This window comes from Nyctereutes procyonoides, unplaced genomic scaffold (genome assembly GCF_905146905.1).
Source record: "Nyctereutes procyonoides isolate TBG_1078 unplaced genomic scaffold, NYPRO_anot_genome, whole genome shotgun sequence".
Classification (NCBI taxonomy): Eukaryota; Metazoa; Chordata; class Mammalia; order Carnivora; family Canidae; genus Nyctereutes; species Nyctereutes procyonoides.
The window spans coordinates 11,256,772-11,280,064 of record NW_026575042.1 but is presented as its reverse complement, the minus strand read 5'-3'; the positions used below and the strand labels follow the sequence as shown (position 1 = coordinate 11,280,064).

The 23,293-nt window shown below is 37.4% G+C and overlaps 1 protein-coding gene across 1 annotated transcript in view; it reads left to right on the top strand.

Annotated features, from left to right (window-relative positions):
- The window catches only part of ULK4 (unc-51 like kinase 4), a 590,170-nt gene that overhangs the window by 221,191 nt on the left and 345,686 nt on the right, over positions 1–23,293 (top strand). The window contains exons 26-28 of the mRNA XM_055321719.1: positions 4,670–4,721; positions 4,820–4,914; positions 23,162–23,213. Of these exons, the coding sequence (XP_055177694.1) occupies positions 4,670–4,721; positions 4,820–4,914; positions 23,162–23,213 (199 nt within the window). The remainder of the gene's footprint in view (positions 1–4,669; positions 4,722–4,819; positions 4,915–23,161; positions 23,214–23,293) is intronic.

Here is a 23,293-nt window from a genome sequence, read left to right as displayed (position 1 = left end):
TTGGGCTTCCTCTACAGTGGCTGTCTGGGAACTGCTGGCCTGCCTTGAACAGGTACGGAGACCATAGGTGGGCTGGTGTGATGGCTGCTCATTAGAAGAGTCCCAAAGAGGCCAGGCTGGAGGGAGCGGTGGAATTACACTTCCTGTTGGCGTTGCTTTTCAGGCTGGCACTAGGCAATTGTTTGCCAGTTTTGACCCATAGACATCTTTTATATTTTTGGTAGGAAACTTCAGGATGCTTCTTACATATGGACACAGGAGTATCAGAATTAACATTTTGTAAACATATTTTTTAACTACCTAAAACAAAATTTTGGTCGTCTTATATTTTAAAGAAGCAAGTATTTGGAAATGATTTAGCAGGGCACCTTTAAACCATTATGAAGCTTTCAAAGGGTCTAGGCAAAAGAGGATTACACAGCTGATAATTGCTATTTTTCCTTCTTATTAACTGAAGCACTGTGTCATCATACTCGCCTCTTTCTCTCCAGTTAAAAAAAAAGGATCTAGGGATAGTGTGAGTCTCTGGGGAAGCACTATGGGGAAATCCTGCGGTAAATACCATAGTTCTCTGGGGCCTCCGTTGAACTGGGCTGGGAAATAGGAAGCAGTGACATTAAGGAAATACGCTCGGGAACTCGTGATGTGGAATAACCTAATGTTCACTGTGTTTCTTATGTCCTTTTGAAAATGCTCTTGATTAATGAGCTGAGGAAGAGGATTTTGTTGTGTGTGTTTTTTTTTTTCCTTAAGCCTTGGCCTTGTTTAGTTTATAAAAGTGCATTAATGGCAGTGCAGTGGCTATATAGTTTTCTACAAAAAAAGACCTCAACGATTTTCATTTTCAAAGGCAAGAAATGATAAAATTATTCTGATAGATTTGTATACAAAATGTAATCATAATCTCCATTACTTCATAAATGTTTACTTATCCTGGGCATTGAGATAATTATTTTACAAGGGATGTATTTCCTGCCTTATGCAGATTTTTGTTTTCAGCGAATGTTGGTTTGTGGATAGGTATTGACTTCAGTTGCAGTAGTTACAGCAAAGAGAGTGCACTCATACATTTTAAAAAATATGATGCTATGTGCTGCCATACAGGTATTCCTGCTATGAGCTCCCCCTTCCTTTTAGGAACAGCAAATTAATTCATATACATAGTTTGCTGTAGGAGCTCATTCTGGACTTCTCTGAAGTATTGAATGATATTGCAGAGCCCTGGCCTGCACTCGTGGCACAGCCTCTCCCTCTAGATAGGACCGTTTTCTGCCTCATACTCCTCTACCCAGGAAGCCTGGCTGTGGAGCAGGTGGCCATCCTTTCAGCTTCTCTGCTGAAACTTCCAGTGTTGAAGCTTGCACCCTCAGAAGATAGCCTGTGTTACTCCTCTGCTGTGCTCACACAGATTCCTGGATCATTGCCCCTCATTCCTCAGAATTTTCTAGCATTGATCTCATTGTTAGTGTCTCCATGCTGCGTCTGTCCACGTTCTCAGAAAACCAGACATCACTATGGACCATGCTTCCAGCATCTCAGCCTCTTACCCTCTCCACCGCCTCTTTCCTCAGGAGCTTGTAACCCTCTCTCAGCTGCCTGCACCTATGACATTTCCAGTGCCACAGTTTGGCCACCATCCCCGATTTTCACCTTACTTCCCCTCTGCTCCCCATAGATTCCTCTGAGACTGAAACTGGTCTTAGCACTTTCCGATCACCATCCTGCCCTCCTGAGGGCCAGTGACTTCACTTTTCTCTTCACTCAGCCTCGAATCCCTATTCAGCTGACATTCTTGCTTGACACAAACCTGTAACTCCCTTTGCTTCCCTCCTTTGGAGTCCTCCTCTGGCAAACCCTAATTCTGGTGCAATATAATTCCCTACCTCTTGCTTTGAGTGGCTAAATATGGAGAGACAAAAACTCAATGAAATAACTGGTCTGTTTTTTTTTTGTTTTTTTTTTATAACTGGTCTCACTTTAAATTCATGATTGCTTATCTCAAGCGAGACCTCTATCTGCACACTGGTGCATCTGGCTTCTTTTTCTAATTTATATGCCTTCATGCTTAGTAGAAGAAGAAATGTATCAAAAGATATTAAAATTTGTAAATCAATGAAACATTCAGTAGGGATTTTTTTAATTAAACAGAAAGTATAAGGAAGAAAGTAAGTTAAAAGAAGTCCATAATTTCACTATATAGAGAACCCTTCTTGACATTAAAAAAGGAAAAAATTAATATACATATATGGCTAGAAAATTCCAACAGTGCAAATGGTGCAAAAGCCCACCTCCCAGGCCAGCATTCTGTCTTCCTAAAGAAAACCTCTGCTGGTGGTTTCCTGTGATGTCTTCCTCCAAAATTTTTGTCCTCATCTATGTTTGTGTAATATCTATATTTAAAAATATATACACAGGAAAGATGGTAGTATAAACACTGTACCTTCTTTCTTTGCTTAGTAATCCATAGATCTTTAAGTAGACTTATTTAAGTCAAAAGACATCTTTCTCTGAATATTTTACTCAACATCAAATCCATATATTTACTCAGTAAAAGTTATGTGCCCATTTTGGAATTTTGTGAAATTATATCAACCAAATTATGACAGGCTTATATTGCCTTTTTAAAAAATTATTATTTGTTACATTTTTTCTTTTTTAGTATTTTGTTTTTGTAATCATAGACTGAAATAAATGATTTAAAGAGTCTTGTATGTTCAGCTTTCAAAGAATGTATGTCTTTGAGATTTTCTCTTAAAGGCAACTTGTACTCATTTAAGTTATGAAAATATGCTTATTAAAGAAAATATAGAAAATTATATATGAAGAAAAAATCATCCATAACTCCACTACTCTCAGAAACAACCATGTGTTAACCTATTGTTGTTTACATAGTGTTTTCAATTTGCATATATGCATTGTGTGTGTAGAAAACTGTATTTGTAACATATATACATACATATAAAACTTACGCTGATGCATGTAGTTGAGATTGAGCTGTATGTGTATATACATATGCATATATATGTATTCTGTGTTTTTTCTATTTAACATTTAAAGATTTTATTAGGGAGAGGGAGACAGCAAGGGGGAAGGGCTCAGGGGAGGGGGAGGGGGAGGGGGAGGGGAGGGGCTCAGGAAGAGGGGAAGTAGACTCACTGCTGAGCACGGAGCTTCACATGAGGCTAGATGACCCTGAGATCACAACCTAAGCCAAAACCAAGAGTCAATGCTTAACTGACTGAGCCACCCAGGCACCCCAATATTTTTCTATTTAACTATTTTCCCATAACTCTAAAATTTTCTTTTTTTCCACATTTCAATGGCTATATACTGTCCTGTTTGTATAGACTGTATACAGTTTGATACCATTTCAGTGAAGACCAAAAATACACAAACAGTATACTATTTAGGGATGTATGTATATCTAGTAAAACTATTAAAAAATGTCAAGGAAATGATAAATTCATGACAGTAGTTATCTCCAAATAAATGACATGGGGTGGAGGAAACTCATGCAAAAAAATTGGGCCTGTCTTAGTTCTTTCTGTCTTTTTTTTTTTTTTTTTTTTTAAGTAGGCTCCATGCCAGCATGGGGCTTGAACTCAGGATCAAGACCTAAACTGAGATCAAGAGTTGGATGCTCAACTGACTAAGCCACCCAGGTGCCCCTGGAATGTCTTAGTTCTTAAGTCAAATATGGATTTAAGGATTTTCTTTATTCTTTATAAGCACAAAACCCTAAACAGATGTTCACTATATATGTGATATATAGTCATTTATATTTATCAAGTATTTTGAGAAGAACCATTGGATCATAGTAGACTCATTTTCCCTCTAGGTTAATTGCTCACTTTTTTTTTTATACCAGAGTAATCTTACATTTTAATTGCTGCTTGTTGTTATATATAAAATATTATATATGTATTATTTTGTAAGCCAGGAGCCAGAACTCAGTACTGTGCTTCCATACATCACTAACATGGCCATGCTGCTTATTATTATTATTTCATTCAGCTCATGTTCACAGAATACCTCTTCTGTGTGGTGCATTCAGCTTCAGACTGGAAAATTCACCCAGGGAGCTCATAGCTGTGCTGCTCAGGCCTGCTTCTAAAATAGTGTTGGGAGTCATCTTGCATGGAGGCATGGCATTGGGGTTGGTGTTGGGGTTAATGGTAGGACATATAGAAGAGGGACTAATAACAGTGGTGAACTTTGAAGGCAGGCCTTGCTTTGCTGCATTCGGATGCAGTGTACACTCAGGGCAGATAAGGCCCAACCTTCCTTAGAGAGGACTGTTTCACCTGATTAGGTACATCCGTACTAACTTCCAAGGAGTGAGTAAGTGTAGCATATTGGACATGGTTATGTATTAATTGGATTATCTTTTATAGGGTGACCTTTCTGTGCTTTCATTGCTATTGAATTTATTCCAGTATTAAATCTCATGGATAGTGATCTCTATGTTTAAAAAATGACTATGGTTTATAAGATATATATTATTTCATATCATATTTTAAGACCATGATTATAGTGTTTATAATATGTACATAGTATTTAATACCTTTCGGGAATTATTTCAGTAAGAATGATATGTACAGTTTTGGGGAAAACATTTTCTTTCAGACTTATTTCAAAATCTTCACTTAATACTTTTTATTTTTTACAGAGTCATATTAAATCTATAGACTCAGGAGAAACTAACATAGATGGAGCCATAGGTGAGTAAATCATGGGACATTTTACGTCTTTGAGGTACTTTGATATGGTGATTTTGCACATGAAAATAAACACCTATAATAATTAACTGTATTCCTAGGACTGATGGCATCAGAAGAATTTATCAAGATCACGTTGTCGGCTTTTGAAGCAATAATACAGTATCCTATTTTGTTGAAAGACTATTGCTCTACGGTCAGTTCTGGCAGCTTGTGAGAAAGATTTTTTTTTTTTGTTTATTCGGTAATTCTATAAGTAAAGAGACTAGTTTGCATATATTTGGTTCATATGTGTTCCTCACATGAAATAACCATTCAGAAAAGCTGCCCCCCCCCCCAAATGAACATAAGAAGTGTCTTCTCTCCTTGTTGACTTCTTTGGGATTTCCTTTTTAAAAAGATTTTATTTATTTATTTGACAGTGAGAGAGCGAATACAAGCAGGGGTAATGGCAGAGGGAGAGGGAGAAGCAGATTTCCTGCAGGGCAGGGAGCCTGATGGTGGAACTCGATTCTAGGACCCTGGGATCATGACCTGAGCTGAAGGCAGACACTTAACTGACTGAGCCACCCAGGCACCCTTTTGGGATTTCCTATGCTTGTTATTCTTTTTCCCTTCTGGCCCAAACTTAGCCCAGCTTGCTGCTGCTTTCCTGGTTATTTGTTGTACCCAACCAACCGCATAAACTCTTAGAACGGTGTTTCTCAGTGTTTGCACTATGGGCATTTAGGGGACGGACCATTCCTTTTTGTGTTGGCTGTCCTGGGCATTGTAGGATGTTTAGCTGTATTCCTGGCCTCTACCCACTAGATATGGGTAGCACCCACTCCTACCTTGCTCCGTAACAAACAGGAAGGTCTTTACACATTGGCATGTGTCTTCTGGGCAGTCAAACTGCATGCATTTCAGGAGCTCTGCCTTAAAGCTATCCTTAGGCGAGCTGAGTGCTGACTTTAGAGGAGGGAGGAGAGGCTATGTGATTTCATTCTCAGCCACAGAAAGCCTCAAGAAAAGAAGCCAGGTAAGATGAGTCCCCTAGTTATCACTTTCTGTTTTCTCTAATGGTTGTAGGGGTTGACTGAACTCAACAAGGCAGTTTGAACTTGGGGTCTTTCAAGTACTTGTAGTCAGTGGTGCCTGGGGCTGGAATCATCTGAAGACTCATTCACTCACATATCTGCCTCCAGCTGGGACTCTTCAGGCACCTCTCTCCATCCTCTATGTGGTCTCTCCAGCAGAGTGACTTCAGGGTGGCCTGACTTCTTACATGGCATCTGGGGATTCTGAGGACACATGTTTCAAGAGAGAGAGAATAATTATTTTTTAGGGTTAGAAACTTTCTACCAATTTTTTATGGCTATTTTCTTCTTCTCCTCCTCCTCCCCCCTCTTTAAAAGTGCCTTAAAACTTGTATAGTTTAACAAATAGTTGCAAAGCCAGTGCTCAAGAAATTGCCACTCAGTTAAAAAACCATGACTGTAGCTTTGAATTCCCCTCAATCATGATTCCTTTCCTCCTGGGAGAGGGGCCACTATCCTGACTTTCATCGTAATCATTCCTATGCATTCCTTGGTAGGCCTGTCTATGCATTCCTAAACAATATAGATTGGCTTTGCCTGCTTTTGTACTTTGTATCTGTACTCTATGTGTTCATTTGTGACTTGTTTTGCTCAGTGTCTGTAGGACATCCCTGTTGTAAGTATCTCTATGGTTTGTGTTGTAAGTATCTCTATGGTTTAATTTTTCATTAGTGTATTGTATCCTAATGTTGAGTATATGCAGATACCACAATTTACTTATATTTTCTGGATAGACATTAGGCTCTTTCTGGTTTTTGGCATTTACAAAATATTGCTCTGGAGATTCTTGTGAATATATTTTGCACCACATAAACATGCAATATTTCTAGGATACATACATAGGAATGGAATTAGTGGTTATAGAATATTTACAAACTCATTTTGTCTAGAAAATGCTGTAGTGTTTTCCAAAGAGGTGGTACTAGTTTATATTCATACCAGCAGTGCAGCATCTGATTCCCACATGCTTCTCAACTCCTATTATTTCAAGCTTTTTAATGAATGAATATATAATGATATTTCACCATAGTTTTAAATGGTAGGATCAAGACTACTAATGTGACTAAATCATTTTTCAAACATTTATTGGCTGTTTGAGAATTTTTTAAATGAAATGCTTGTCCAGCTGTTTCTGTGATTTTGATTTTGACTTCTGTGTCATTTTTCTATAACTTACTGAGTATGTATAAATCTCCTTTAAGGCAATTATGAATTTATATCGCCCTATATAATTCAGTTTTTGTTTTATGTATTTTGATGCCATATTATTAGGTGCATGAAAATTTGAAGTTATGTCATTTTATGAAATTGATTTTTGTTTCATTGTGAAGTGACCTTTATTTCTAGTAATGCTTTTTACCTTATGGCCTCTTTTGTCTCATTTAGTATAATCACACATACTATCTTTTGTTTAATATTTGCTGATGTATCTCATTTTTTTCCTTCCAACATCTCTCTATCCTTATGTTTTAGATCTGTGTCATGTAAATATCATATAGTATTTAAAAAAATCTTATCTGACCCATATTTAACTTTCACTGGAGCATGTACTCCATTTACGTTTACAGTAATTGTTAGTATATTGGCCATCATTTTACCGTCTTCTTTCAGACTTTGTCATATATATTTTCTCTTTTCCCACATCTAATTTATCTTTCTTCCTAATGACTTACATTTTTTTCATTAATTTTTTCTCTGCAGAAGATTGGCATTTAGGTACTCCTTGTTCTTTTACTGCTTATCCTAAAATTACATTATCCATATTAACTCTTTAAAAGCTGAACTTAAAAGAAGCTCTCTTTTCTTTAAGTAAAATACAGATCTTTAAATAAAATACAGACGATAGGTCTGAGATCATAACTTCCCAGGGGAGCCTCCTCAGCAGTTCCCAGGAGTATTAATGTATGTGGAGGGGTTGGTGACTAGATCTGATTGCTCCATTACTCTGAGAGTGTAATCCTCAGTTCCCAGCTCAGGGTAGGAGACTATACAAAACTGCATCTGCTGGGGAGTCCTGGACTCACATATCTCTCTCTGGCCCTTGTGGCCTCGCTGGAGCTTGTGCTTGTCTTATTGGTAGGCGCCTCCAGGGCACAATCAGGTATGCACTCATGTGTTCTACTCCACTCTGTAGTTAAGGCTTTCATTCAAGAAATTGGTCTGAAAGTTCCCCCACTGTCTTTTTCAGATCTTAAATACTTTTAAGATTTTGTTCTTTTGTATTTTATCTGGCATTTTGCACTGTTTTCAGTGAGAGGGTTAATTCAAATAACCATACCCACTATTACCAGAAACTGTTGTTATGGTCACTTTCTCAGCAGTGATTTCTCAATTTTTCATTGAGCTCTTACTTGCTCCAGTGTTGCTTATTGAATTTTTATCCTACTGAACAATAACCCCATGGATAATTTGTTAAGATCCAATATTTTTAAGTATCTGTGCTTATATGTATGCAGACATTTAATTAGTCTATTTACTAAACATGAAATGTCATCATAATAGCTACAGCCCCATATTATGATAGGAAAGGCACCTCTGCAATTCATGGTCTTTGTAAAAAATATTTTTTAATGCTATAACCCATGGGAAATCTTCTAATTACCACTTCTTGGGCATGACTGGAATACATGAAATTGAAGATCCAGCACTCCAAGGAGCATTACATTGTTTGAAATGTTAGCACAAACTGTGTTCAAGGCTGCTGATCAATACTTTATTATATGGAAGTGATTACATGCATTTAATTCTTGATAAGCACAATTGCTAAACTCCGATTCTTTCTGGAGTTTAGACCATTTGGTTCTTTGGAGTTGGAAATCAACAGTGTGGCCTACAGAGCAGTAAAAAATATACAATGATTTGATTGTATAAAGAATTTGTTCCCATTCACGGGGGTTTCAAAAAAATTTACTAATAGCAAAGGGAAAAATAAAAGTGATTCTTTATTAGAAAGTTCTGGCAATAATATACATAAGTTGCTAAAATATATTTCAGTTTCTTTAAAAATCTAAACTAAATGGGCATCACTTTTTTAAATGGAGTCCTGCCCTTTTGTAAATTTTTAGGCTAAAGCCTGGAGGCTAATAAATATTGAATAATTTATCTTTAATTAAACCAGATTTTTGAATTAAGAGTTGGTGAGGATGTAAGGTGTGGAACTCTCAAAAACTTCTAGTGGGAATGTAAGTTGGTACAAATACTTTGGAAAACTGGTAGTGGCTATTGAAGCCGAATGTAGTATATACCATGAGTCAGCAATTTCACCTTTAAATTATACATTCAATGGAAATGTGAATGTATGTTCTGTGAAATACATATAGAAGGCTGGTCATAACTCCAAACAGGAAACTATTCAAATGTCCATCATCAACAGTCTAATGGGTAAACAATTTATGGACTAGTCATATGATGGAATGCTATGAAGCAAAGAATATGATTTATAAGTATGCTTAAGAAAATGGATAAATCTCACAAAGTTAATTCTGAGACAAAGAGGGCAAATACAAAATATCATAATACCGTTGCATTAAATTTAAAAACAGGGTTGTTTCATCTATTACAAGTTAGGATAGTGGTTATTCCTGGGGCAGGTAGTAACTGGAAGGGAGGGCTATAAGGGAGCTCTGCAATGTTATCGCAAAGTCTTTTTTTGATCTGGGTGCTAGTTACATGAGTCCGTTCATCTTGTGAAAGTTAACTGAGACATATGCCTAGAATTAGTATACCTTTAAATATATATGTTATATTGAATAAAAAGGTTGCATAATATAAAAGTATTTTTCAAAAATAAGTTAAAAAGTGTTTAGATCTTGGTAAATATAAGCCTTTTTTTTTTTGCAAAGTAACTGATATGAATTAGCATATCTCTTAATCAGTCACTGGTATGGACTTATGTTCTGTATTAGTTTCCTATTGCTTCTGTAACATTATCAAAACTTCAGTGACTTAAAACAACACAAATTTATTATGTTGGAGTTTTGGAGGTCAGAAGTACGAAATGTGTCTTTGGGAGTAAAATCAAGGTATCAGCATACCTGTGTTCCTTTTGGAAGCTGTAAGGGAAAAATTCTTTTTCTTTGCCTTTTCCAGCTTCTAGGGGCTGCCTGTATTCCTTGGCTTATGGCCCCTTCTTACATCTTCAAAGGTGGCAGTGTAGCATCTTGAAGTATTCTCTCTCTCTGACTTCTGCTTTTTTTTTTTTTTTTTCTTTTTTCTAGAGAGAATCTTAAGTAGGCTCTATGCCCAGCATGGACTGCAACACGGGTCTTGATCTCACAATCCTGAGATCATGACCTGAGCTGAAATCAAGAGTCGAATGCTCAGCCAACTGAGCTACCCAGCAGCCCCCCTGACCTCTGCTTTTGTCGACACATCTCCTTCTCTGACTCTTACCCTCCTTTCTCCCTCTTATAAGGAAATCTTTTTATTATATTCAGCCCATCTGTCTAATCCAGGATAAACATCTCAAGATCCTTGACTTAATCACATCTACAAAACCACTTTGCTGTGTAAGATTATAAATGATCAGGTTTCAGGGATAAGGATGGTGGGCATTTTTCTGTCTGCAATCATTCTGTGTACCACAAATTCCTATTTTTATCAATGGCTTCATTACAGAAATTATTTTGGTGCTCATGTTATACCAGACTTGGTCAGTGTAAAGCCTTTCAAGTTGGCTTCTACGTGCTTGTGCCATTCCCCATCATTTTTTTGAGTTAATTTTTTTTTTTTTTAACTTTCTGACATAGCAAGATATTCTTGCCTCAGCTCTTAGCTTCCCTGCTCTGAGCTAGTCATTTCCCAGTCAATTCTCTGAGGAACCCTGATTCCTTTTCATGGAAAATGGCATTAGTTGGTTAGGGCCCTATGTGTGATCCTCCTTTCTAGGATGTCTTAGCTTTTGGGAAATGTCTACATAAAACAGAGTTAGGAAATGGATACATATATATACACATATGAACAACACACTCATATGCATGCTTGCATATGCTTGTATGGACACACACACACATATCCATATTTTGAAATCATGAGTTCACATTAATACTTTCACATCCAGTCCATGTCCACATGATTCTTTCTTGCCTTTCCCCATTTCATATTTGTGTGCCCCTTCTTCCTCTGTAAAAATTCTGGCCTCCAACAGCATCATATTCCCTCGTTTGCTTAATTGTATAATGCATCTAAAATTGTTACAGAATGACTTTACACTCGCCAATACAAAAACAAACCTAATGAAGTCAAGGAATCAGGGAGGGAATTCCTCCCTCTCCTCTGCCTCCCAGTTGTTAGCAAGGCATGACTGGGGCTGTGTACTCCGTGCTACGTGCATAAGGTACTTGGATTGGTTCCCTTCCTCCCCTTTTAGAGTAGTTCTAATACTCACCTGCAATGCAGTTGATTTGTTTTCAGTCTGCTTTTAATTATAGGTTTTCTTTTCCCCTTCCTATCCTTTTTTGGCTTTATTTTTTGAATATGTGTAAGATAATAGCGTTAATAGCATTTCCAAAAGTCAAAGCTCTAGAAAAAGATCTGTTCAGAGCAGTGTCACTTTCTTCCCCTGGGTGGATATCCCCTCCACTCACCTCATGGCTCCCTCATACCTTCCCTATGCTTACAGGTAGCTGGCTTCATTGTTTTCTGGTTTCTCATTCAGTGTTTCTGTTTTGTGAAGGGGACAGGTATCTTATTTCCGCTCTTTCTTGTACAAAAGGTAACATACTATATTTTTTGCACTTTTTCATTTCATAATGGATGTTAGTTAGTCAGTTAGTTAGTCAGTTCATAGAGCTCTTCCTGTTTCTTCATTGGAGTAGCATAGTACTTCACTGTGTGTATGTGGGTCATAAGTTATTCAACCCATCTCCTGTGTTGGGATGTTTAGGTAGTAGCTAATATTTTTCAGGTCTAAACAAATAACCTCGTGCATATACGGTTTCCTATGACTAGAGGCATATCTTCAGGGCCCATTTCCAGAGTGGTGGTTGTAGAGGATCAAAGGATAAATGCATAGGGCTCACTATTTTGCCTTCCCCTCAGTAGCGTACGAAGTACACAGTAGTGCCTGTGTCTCCCAGTCCCAGTACTGCCAATGGCAGGTGCCAGTGTTCTGAAATTTTGCCAATATCTTATGCCTTGGGAATTCTTTACCATCTTTTTAGGTGTTTAGTGTTGTAAAGAGGATTTAAGCAAGTTGTGTCTAGTTTTCTTAGTCGTTCTCCTCAAAAAGGGTGCTGTGCATGACCCACTCTGCCATTAGCAGAGGTGGAATTCATGTCTTTGGCATGTTTTCCCTGTATGTCCAATATTACTTTGTGTGGAGGAAAGGGGACTGGCAGTTGGTGTGAACATGTTAATTATTGTGCTGTCAGATGTACTAGATTTTCCAAGGCCTGCTGCAATGAAGGAAGTGGTGATTAATTTTCAAATGTAGGATAAGAATTTTAATTGAGTGCCTAGAATAGTAGACTTCACTTTTCAAATGATATACTTTCATCTATAAAATAAAAAATAGGAAAACCACCCCTCTACAGAAATAACAGTATAAAGCATACTTTCATCATAGATGATTATTTCAGAAATATACTTTCCACAGGTTAGATTGTTGCTTTCTTTGTGAAGAGAAAAAAATCTGAATATGGTTACATGATTATTTAAAACTGTTGAACTTAATGTTCTTCATTTCTTAAAATGGAAAATCAGTCCGTTAAATGATGAAGTATCATCTCAGGCATCAGTGGCTTTAAGAACAAACAAAAGTAAGGTTTAGCCATGTGAGTGTTATTTACATATTTCAATGCCTTTGTGCTTGTCTAGCTTATGTGTCCCAGAGCTATCAGCATTTTTAAGTCAAAGACTTTCATTTCTTTTGGGACATTGAGGTTCATTAGCAACAAGCAATATACATACATATGCACACTTAGTTTTTGAGTGGGGGGCCCAGTTTTTGAGCAAAGAAATAAAAAGTCCCTAGACTTTGGAATGTGCATTTTTTTTAAAAAAGGTGAAATACAACTCTATTTTTTTTTTCTGGACATGTCCTTAAATGATTTTTACCACGGATTAATTTCTTTGTTGATGAAAACAATGCTGCGAGCATCAATTAAATATTAAAATTCCTTGGATTGCTCTATACACAGGTGTATTATCCTCACAACTAAAATAAGTAATGAATGATGGAATTTTATGATAGAAATCATTAGTGCAGGGGAGATTGATTAGAGTTGCAATGGTATTTACTTAAATGGTGTCTATGTTGTTTATACATTTTGTGGAAGATTCTAGAAGAGGAAAGCACTGATGAACAAACCATCTAACTTCACAGCAGCAAAAGGTACTCACTATATATTGTCTCTGATGCTTCAGTTTCTTGTTATTTATTTATTTACTTATTTAAAATTTTATTTATTCATGAGAGATCCACAGAGAAAAAAAAAAAAGAGAGATGCACAGAGAGAGGCAGAGACAGAGGCAGAGGGAGAAACAGGCTCACTTTAGGGAGCCTAATGTGGGACTCGACCTCAGGATCATGCCCTGAGCTAAACGCAGACACTCAGCCACTAAGCCACCCAGGCATCCCAGTTTCTTGTTTTTAATAGGGAGACCTAGTACCAGTGAGCAAAGCCATGCTAATCAAAGGTGTATAGGGATGCTTGGGTGGAGTACTGGGATCGAGTCTCACATCGGATTCCCTGCACAGAGCCTGCTTCTCCCTCTGCCTGTGTCTCTGCCTTTCTCTCTCTGTCTCTCATGAGTAAATAAATAAAATCTTTTAAAAAAAAATCAAAGGTGTAGAACACTGTCTTTGTCATATGCAATGTTGGATATTGTCATGGTTTTCTCATTGTGACTTAAAAGTAATTTGATGGGAATCCCTGGGTGGCTCAGCGGTTTAGCACCTGCCTTCGGCCCAGGGCATGATCCTGGAGACTCGGGATCGAGTCCCACATCGGGCTCCCTGTATGGAGCCTGCTTCTTCCTCTGCCTGTCTGTCTGTCTGTCTGTCTGTCTGTCTGTCTCTCTCTCTCTCTTTCATGAATAAATAAATAAAATCTTTTAAAAAAATAAAAGTGATTTCATAAAGAGGGTTTTTAGGTTTTTGCCCTTTTTTTTTCTTTATTACTACTTCATCGTTGCCATTTGGATTGGGTTGTCATGAAACACATTGAGTTTTATCCTGAATAACAGATTGAGTTTTATCCTGAGTCAGAGTGCACTCCCCATTTATGATTTTAAAATCAAGAAGCATTCTGTAACATGATTAATCAGCAATCATTCTTTGTGTCAGTATGATACAGGATTTGAATCTCTCTGGGTCTATGGCAACCAGCCCCAAGTTTAGATAAAAATCAAGGGGTGTTATGTATAGAATTGTTGAATCATCATTTTGTACACCTGAAACTAATATGACACTGTATGTTAACAACACTGGAATTAAAATTAAAAACTTAGTAAAAAAATTCGTGGGTGTTAAGGAAGAAAATAATGAACGCTGTTTAAAAGTGTATTTGGAAGAGAGAACGGACAGATCTCTGGGAGGGGTGTGGGTCTCAGATTATGTGGAGGAGGATGTCCTCTTTGTGTGTCAGGCAGTATGGTCTGGTGGAAGACAGAGAAAACCTGTTACCTTGAAACATCTTCCTGGCCTCTTTATAACCATTAGGCCATAGATGGATCTGTACTGGACTTATGCTTCCTTTGTAAGTAGGGTTCTAGGTGTGGCCTTGAAGCCTGGATGCACAAAGCGGCCATGGGCAGAGGGGTAGGAAGGATAAGTAAAATTTGTGTAAATAATGAACAGGCATTGGATGGGGGCAGGTGAGAGAAAAAAAAAAAAGAGGAAAGAAGGCAGGAACAAAGGGGTGCCTAGAAGAGGCAGGCAACAGGGCAGGAGCCCCAGAGCTTGTATGGGGAGGTTGATGGGGGGAAAAAGGTGCAGGTGATTCAAACACAACTAAAAACCAGATGTTTAATGTTTAATTGCAAATTGTTGCTGTTGCTGTTAAACAATCTGCATCACTGCAAACCCTCAGTGAAGTCTGGTGTACGTATTGACAACTTGTGAGATTTTAAATTCCGTCCTTTAAAAGGGACTACATTCTGTCTTGGTGTTCATATGGTACCTTGAGAAAGTTGGAGATCAGGGAAGACCACCTGAATGACGACAACAGGCAGAAGCTGTTGATTTGGAGCCTGCTGTAGCAAGAAGTCAGCACCATTGCTTGCGTTTGGCAGAGACTCAAAGGCAGGCAGAGGGTGTAAAATCTTCAGTGTTAAAATAAAAAAGGGGGAAGACCTAAAGTCTATTTTTGTTGCCATAGGGGAGCTGGAGACAGACTAATGAGAAACAGGGCCTCCTATGGGATTGGTTAGGGGAGCATAATTGTCATATGGTGGCCGGTCTTGAGTTGGAAGGGGCAGGGTACAAAAAAGAATGAAGCTGGCAGTCAGCCACCAAACCCTGACCATCCTAAGCTGCTGGCAGCAGGTGGGATTTGGCTTCCCTGCTTGCTTCCTGCAGAGGCTAGGGGACAGAGTCCTAACTGTCATAGACAGTTGGACCACTGTTCATTTGTATAATCAGTTCTAAAGCAAACAGCAATAGAAGGTAAGAAGATAATAAAATCCTAGAGTATATAAAAATGCAGAGTCACCAATGAACCATGGGGAAAGTAAATAAACCACTGCGCCTTCCCAGAAATCTGGGAGAGGACTCGAGATTTCTTATAGTGTGCAGGCCTGAGAATTTTATTTAGAACTGGAAGTTTGGGGTGACCTCAGCTGACAACTAGGATACAAAAAAGCAAATTAGGTCAGTCTTTCTTTCTTTTCTTTTTTTTTTAAGATAAATTGCCATTGTGTAGAACAAATACCTTTTAGGTTTCAAAACTTTTTTTTTTAATATTTTATTCATTTATTCATGAGAGACACATACAGAGAGAGAAGCAGAGGGAGAAGCAGCCTCCATGCAAGGAGCCCGATGTGGGACTAGATCCTGGGACTCCAGGATCATGCCCTGGGCTGAAGGCAGGCGCCAAACCACTGAGCCACTCAGGGATCCCTCAAAACTTTTTTTTACACCCTATTCATATTAATAAGATGAATAGAGTTATAGCAGTGATATAATGAGTAGACCCCCCAAAATTTTGGGTCTTTGATTTATGTATTTATTACTCACGTATTTTATAAGTACCTTTTGCAAACCACTTCTTTAGAACAAAGCACTGAGGGGTGCCTGGGTGGCTCAGTCAGTTAAACATCTGCCTTTGGCTCAGGTCATGCTCCTGGGGTCCTGGAATCTGGCTACCTGCTCAGTAGACAGCCTGGTTCTCCTGCTCCCTCTGCTCCTAACCACCCTCCCCCAGCCTCTTCTCGTGCACACTCTTGTTCTGCAGTCTTTCTCTCAGATACATAAGATCTTTTAAAAAACTCAAAAAACCTCATAAAGCACTGAAAATACACTAGTGAGCTGGAATAAGACCCTGCTCTGAATAGGTTCAGTACTGGTTGGGAGGAAGAAACCAATGTAATAAAGATTGGACCATGCATGGTTTGAAAAGTGCTGTATTGGTGGTTTGCATGGGGTGTAGCCAGGAGCCCTACTCAGTCTGACAGGATCTGGTGATGATTTTTAGGGATGATTTTATTCTTGAATTAAATCTTGAAGACAGGTAGGAATTAACTCCTGATTGGGCTCCTGGGTGAGCCGTGGGGATTAGAGGCAGATAGAATCTGGTATGCTAAGGGAGAGAAGTGTGAAATAATTTCATGAGTCATTTTAAGGTTTCTCTCCATATTATTTGAGATACTTAGTGTAATTTACTTGAAAATACTTAATCACAGAGGTATAAAATACATGCACCAGTCGGTTTTAATGTCTGCCCTCGGAAAGGTTAGTTTGTATGCTATCAGGAATACATCCTCAAGAGATGGTTGGTTAGCATTTGAAAGACTCTAATCAGAAGTTCACACCTGTGAAGTGTCTTCATCTTGATGCTTTTGTTAGAAGGATTATTTTCTTTGGTGAAATGAGTCCATTTTTAAAGCTCTCTGGATTGACTGGAAATATCGGGCAAGTCGGCCACGCTTGGAAGGGTACAAGAATCCAATGAGCCCAATGAGATGGTACTCTTGGCAACAGACCATGATTTGTTGCTACGTTTTGTACATTGGAAGCCTTTGGCAGTCTGATGAATTCCATAAACTCATTCTCGGAAACATGTTTTTAAATGCATAAGGCAAAATAAACTGCATAGGGATATAGAAGAAATCATTTGTCTTTAAATACAGATATCAAGATACTTTTTTTAAAAAAGAACAAATTTGCCCTGATGCTGGGGCTTAGGTAATCATCAATCCTGTGCTTCTTTCCCCCCTGCCCCACATGCCCCATGATCTGCTGCCTCACTTTGAGCACCCTCTCTGCCTCTGTGTGTGAGTGACTGTATGATTTCCAGGGATTTGGGGCCAGAGGCTAGAATTTTGCTGAGTTTGTCATCATGAGCCAATCTGCTCTCTCAGTGTAGAGTTACTTTCTCCTCTCTGACTGGTATCTTGTAGCTTACATATCCAGGTAATTGTTTTAAGGTTCATCTGGATGTTTTCAAAATAAATTCAGAGTAAATTACTCTAAATATCTCAAAAGATAGGAAAAAAAAGGCCTAAGTCATTCTATAGATGAATCTCAAGGACTTTAACTCTTAGCAGCTAGTTATGTCAAGGACAGTGACAACAATAAAATACACCTCCCTCTCTGCCAGGAAACTCTGGCTCACCCACACATTCCAATTTATATAATGTTAATTATTTTACATTTGTGTCCATTTCCCTTCTATCCCTTAGTTGCTATTAAATTTTGATAGTGGTGGTGGTAAAATCCCCATACCTACCTACTGCGAGCTCATCAAAATCATTTGTGTGTGTGTGTGTGTGTGTGTGTGTATGTAGGTCTCCTGTAGGTCTACTTACACTTAATATTTGTGTAAATGTTGAGATGTATCAGTTATACAAATTTTTTTCTTGCATTTTTTGAAAGTAGATTTATTAAGCCTTCTGATTTGTATGGGAATATATTGAAACGTTTCACTGTCTTAAATTTCTTTTGTTAAATTTTCTTTGAATTTTCTGCTAAAATTCTACTCCAAGAACTGTTTCTTTGCTCTACACTCCCAAATAACTAATATTTTAAAACTTTAATTTTCATCTGTTCTTTTTTGCTCAAATCATTGTATGTTTAATTCTAAGCAAACATTTTCCCCAAAGATATGTGGTCTTTTTCCTTGTTAGGATTTTAAAACCAGCGATCTTTCCCTGAAAACCATATATTATTTTGATTTATGTAGTTATTGAATAGAATATTATTAAAATGGATGAAATTGTTTTTCAGTTTTTATCTCCCTTGCCTTGCTTGAATTGCTAAGCATCCAGACATTTTCAGTGTAATTTTATTTCTATTTTTCACTCTGTGTCTTTATGGGTAGTTTTCATTTGATAATGTAATCAACTGTCATTGTTCAGCAAAAATATGAATTAAAGGTGAATAGTCAAATAATCTTCTGAATTGTCTTGTAGTCTTCATTTACATATTGTAGCAAGCATTTTATTTCTCCATTACTATCTTGTACCTGTTTACTTCTAAAGGATCACTCTCAGTTGGAAGGATTGAATTTGTATCATCCTGAGATACAACAATAATTGCCTTCAGTCATTCAAAGGAAAACTGTTAATTAAAAAATTAAATGATTTTATAATGAACTAGATTTCTTCTTTTAAAACTGATGAAATATATTTTTATTTTTTTAAGATTTTATTTATTCATGAGAGACACAGAGAGAGAGGCAGAGACACAGGCAGGGGGAGAAGCAGGCTCCCTCTGGGGAGTCTGATGCGACCCTGGGATCACAATCTGAGCCAAAGGCAGACACTCAACCACTGAGCCACCCAGGTGCCCAATGAAATATATTTTTAATACTGAAATTTACATTTAATATGTATTTAAGGCTATATTGTTTCAGGCTACAGAGTGTCATGCTGTCAGATCTTTTTGCAAGTTGATTGCTTTCATGAAATACAATGATAAGAAATTTACACATTCTACTTTTGAACTCTTGAAGTCAGATCTTCAATGAGTATCTTTGAACATGCCACATAGACATGGAATTGCTGGGTTGCAGGGTGTGTTCATCTTCAACTTTGGTTGTTGTGAAATTCTTTATCCAAGTTGTATTGGTTTACTGATTTACTGTGGTATGCGAGTACCTATTTTCCCCTAGTTTTGCAAGTTCTTGATATTAATATGATTTCTTAACTGGGTATATGTATCTCATTGACACACATTTTCATTTCTCTGACGATTAGTCGGTTTGAGTAGTTTTCACATGCTTGTTTGTTGGCTATTTGTGTATTCTCTTTGGGGAACTACTTGTTCCTATCTTTTATCCAGTTTTGAGAGTTGTCTATTTCCATTGATTTCTTTTATTCAGCATATTAATCCATTGTCAAATATGGAGATTGTAGAACTTCTTTGAAGTCAGTGGCTTTTCTTCTCATTTTGTTTATGGGGACTCATCTGATACAAATGTTTTTTAAATTTTCGTTTGTACTTTTTAGATGTTATTTAAGAAGCCCTTTCCTACTTTATACTACAAAACTATGTTCTCATATTTTCCTTTAAAAGCCATTTTTTTTTAACTGGTAGATATTTAATCCTCCTGTAATCTTTTTTTTTTTTTCAAGTGTTCTCTGGTATTATTTTTTTTTTATTTTATTTATTTATTTTTTATTTTATTTATTTTATTTATTTAATTATTTTATTATTTTTTTTTTACCAAACAGATAGCTAATTATACCTATAACTTTAAATGAATAGTCTATATGTTTTTGCACTGTTGATATATGTTTTGCACTCTTATATGCCTCTTGCTGAGTTCCCATATGTGTGTATTTCTAGGTTCTCTGTTGCGTTCCTTAAATCTCTTTATCTAACCGTATGCTTGTACCACTTTATTTCCATCTGTTACAATAAACCTGGAAACTTGGGAGAGTAAATCATTCCTGCCCACAATTTGTTGAAAATTCTTTATTCTTGTTTTTTTTTTCCCATTGTTGAAAACTAACCTCTGTGCTCTAGAGCCAAAATGTAACAGAATGACAGCATTAGGGTATAAAGATGGGAGACACTTTATTACTTTGCCAGGCATGGGAGGCTGTAGCAAGCTAATGGCTCCAAGACTGTAAGCCTACCCAGAGTATGAGACTGAGGGGTTTTATAGGAAGATACAGGGTCTGAATGTTTTGATAGGAATCTGGTACATGTCCTGCTGGCTGTCTCCATCATGTCTTTAAGGTGTTCTCATGACTAACACTGGTATGGCCATCTGAATCTTGTTATTAAGTATATATTGAAGTGACATCAGTGAGATGTCGGGGTCAGCTCAATGTCAATATTGATTACTGAGTTCCTGGAACTAAGGATTCTACAAAAAAAAAAAAAAAAAAAAAAAAAAAAAAAAACAAGTGAGGGGAGGGAGCAGCTTCAAAAATGAGGAAGAGAAAAATTTATTCAAAGTTAAGCCTTGTTCACCCACTAGTGTGTCCCTTTTGATTTCCATCCATCTTTCTGTTTCTATAACAGTATCACTACTTTGCAAATACATTGTGGAATCCATATGAAGAGTTTATGAAAACCTCCTTGGAATATACATTAGAATTATGGGTTAATTTGAGGAGAGGTGACCTCTTGGAGTCTTCTCATCAATGACTATGTGTTACCTTCATTTATTCCTTCTCTGATAAGGAAAAATGAGTTTCTGCCCTAATATCATTTTTCTTCTCTGAAGAACTGCCATAAAAAAAAAAAAGATTTTATTTTCAAGTAATCTCTATATCCAATGTGGGGCTTGAACTGACAATCCCGAGATCAAGAGTCACATGTTCCTCTGACTGAGCTGGCCAAGTCCCCTTCTCTGAAGACCTTTTTAAAATATCTCTTGCAAGGCAGGTCTCCTGGCAGACTTTTTCTTCTGTTTTTGTTCGTGAGAAAATCTTTATTTCTTCCTTTACTTTTGAGGGATCATTTCACTCAGAATTCTAAGCTGGTGTTTTTCTCTCTCAACACTTTGAATATTTCACTTCCATATGATCTAGCAGGTAAAATGAACTGATAAATGAATCATTAGTGTGAGGTTTTACATGTGTGAAGCTTGAAGCCGCATCGTGTTCATGGTTTGCTGAACCTGTGGTTTCAGAGGCTGCAATTCCTTCCAGAGTCCTTGTTTTCATCTCTTCTATTGTTTTGGGTTTCTCTAATAACTCCTTCTGACATAAAGCCCGTGTCTTGTAACTCTCAGTTGTCATCTGTGTTATCATACAGGAGCCATGTCAATGTCATGGTAAGCTGTGGCGGGAGAGGAAGTGTCCCACAGTCCTACAGAATTCTTTCTGTGAGCCTGTGCATTTGACCTCGACAAGTCCTTCTCAATTGTTTCCCTCCACAGGGGAGAGAGGAAGGCTTAGAGGGTGCCAGAGTTGGGTCTGTCCTTCCTGTGTCAGTTAGGTTCTGGTAAAATAATGACCCCTGTGTCCAGGCCTTTGTTAAGGAGAAAAGGATGCTCTGAGCATGTTTCACAGTGGTTAATTTTTTCCTCCTTCTGCTGGAATCGTGAGAGGTTCGCCTCTGATCTCTACCCTGAGAATCTAGTGAGGATTCTGGAAAGTAAACTCCTGGGTGTGTGGAAGATCCACTAAGACTGGGTTCAGGCTCTGACAATTTCTCAGTGACTTTTGTGGTTCTTGTACCAGTTGCTGGCTCCCGTGACGATTTATGTGCCCACTAAGCTATGATTCTCTGTATTTGCCTGGCTCTTTGGTTTTTGGGACAATTGTTTGTTCCATGACCTCAGTTCTCTGAGGTGTCTGAGAAGAGTTGTTGATTTTGTTTGTTTAGCATTTTTCTTGTTTTGAAGATGATTGTGACAACTCTGAAGCTTTTTTTCTGAAGTCTATCGATGATCATACCTGTAAATGTTTTCTGCATTTTTTCCTGTAAAAGTCATAATATCATAGATTCCTTAGAATTTTATTGTAGTTGTAGATCATATCTTATTTATGTTATTTAATTGGTCAATGTAGGCTTATAGGAATACTGATGATTTTTGTCTGTTCATCTTCTCTCTGATGATCTTGCTTTTTGGCCATGCTTAACTGTTTTTCAAACTTGAATTGGAAACTTAGATCACTTATATCAGTCCTACTTATCCAAAATCTTTTAAGATAGGTGTTGATCATGTTAATAGGTGTTAATAGTAGGATACATTTCTTTCCTTGGCTTAGTTTTTGCTTTTGATATAACTGCAAGTTTAGAACTGTCCAGATTCCTTAGTGCAGCATGATGTCTATGCTTTGAGTGATGTGACATCACTTAATGGAAGAGGGTAAACAAAACATCTCTAGTTCTTAGGGTTCTTGCATAAATATCTAGATACAATATTATACATAAGCTTATTATATAAGGTGGAGCTAGAATAGGTTGACATTGATGGGCTATTATCCATGTTGTGGAGATCTTTACCTGTGGAGGGCTTCCTTTCATTGGTTTAGACAGCAAGATGGTATTGTTGGGCTGTGATCCGTTTCTCCTGCCCTTTTATCAGTGTAGGGAGAACAAGTACATATTTCAGGATCAGGAATAAATTCAAATGTAAACAACACGAATTTTGTTTATTGTCACCAAACGTTAAATGGGGGAGTAGGTTTCCAAATTAGACTGTGGAAACAATTTGTCCTTTTTTTATTATTTTCATCCAGGGGAATAAATTGGTTGTTTTAGAGTAGATTTCAAACCATATATGATTGTGCTCTGAGTGAGGAAATCCTAGAAGTAGTTTGTGTAGTAGATTTACATCTTTGAATCTCTTTAGCACCCAAGATTAATTTGTCATGGCTCTTTGATGTATTTAATAAAGCGTGAGGATTGAGTGTCTCCTTTTCCCCCAATATTTTGATTATGTAGTTTAAACTAGAGTAATGATCACCAGCTTATATATATTAATTTGGTGGTTTAATGTCAACCCATGCCAACCAGATTTTGTGTTATATACTAAAGTTCCTTTATAAATTCTGAAGGTTTGATAAATTACTGTTTTGATGATCATACTGTCATTTTGACCTGAGGACCTTTTCAGAGTTAAATGAGCTTGGTGGTTTATTAAATGTCATGAAGAACTTAAATCCAGGATAAATTCAGCTATTGATTCTCCCCCCTCTTTTGATTAGTGATTCTGTCAGTGCAAAAAGCACAGATAGTAGTTAATACCAGTGTTGTGATCAGAAAGATTTGAACCAAGTCTTTTACATCTTTTCTTTAAGGTTGTTGACTACATCCTGCCACCCTTGGTCTCCTTGGTTCAGAGCCAAAATGGTAAGTGTGACCATGTCAACAAGAATGCCTTGGGTACACTTCTGTCTTCATTCTGTCTCCACGTACTCACATTCTTAGCA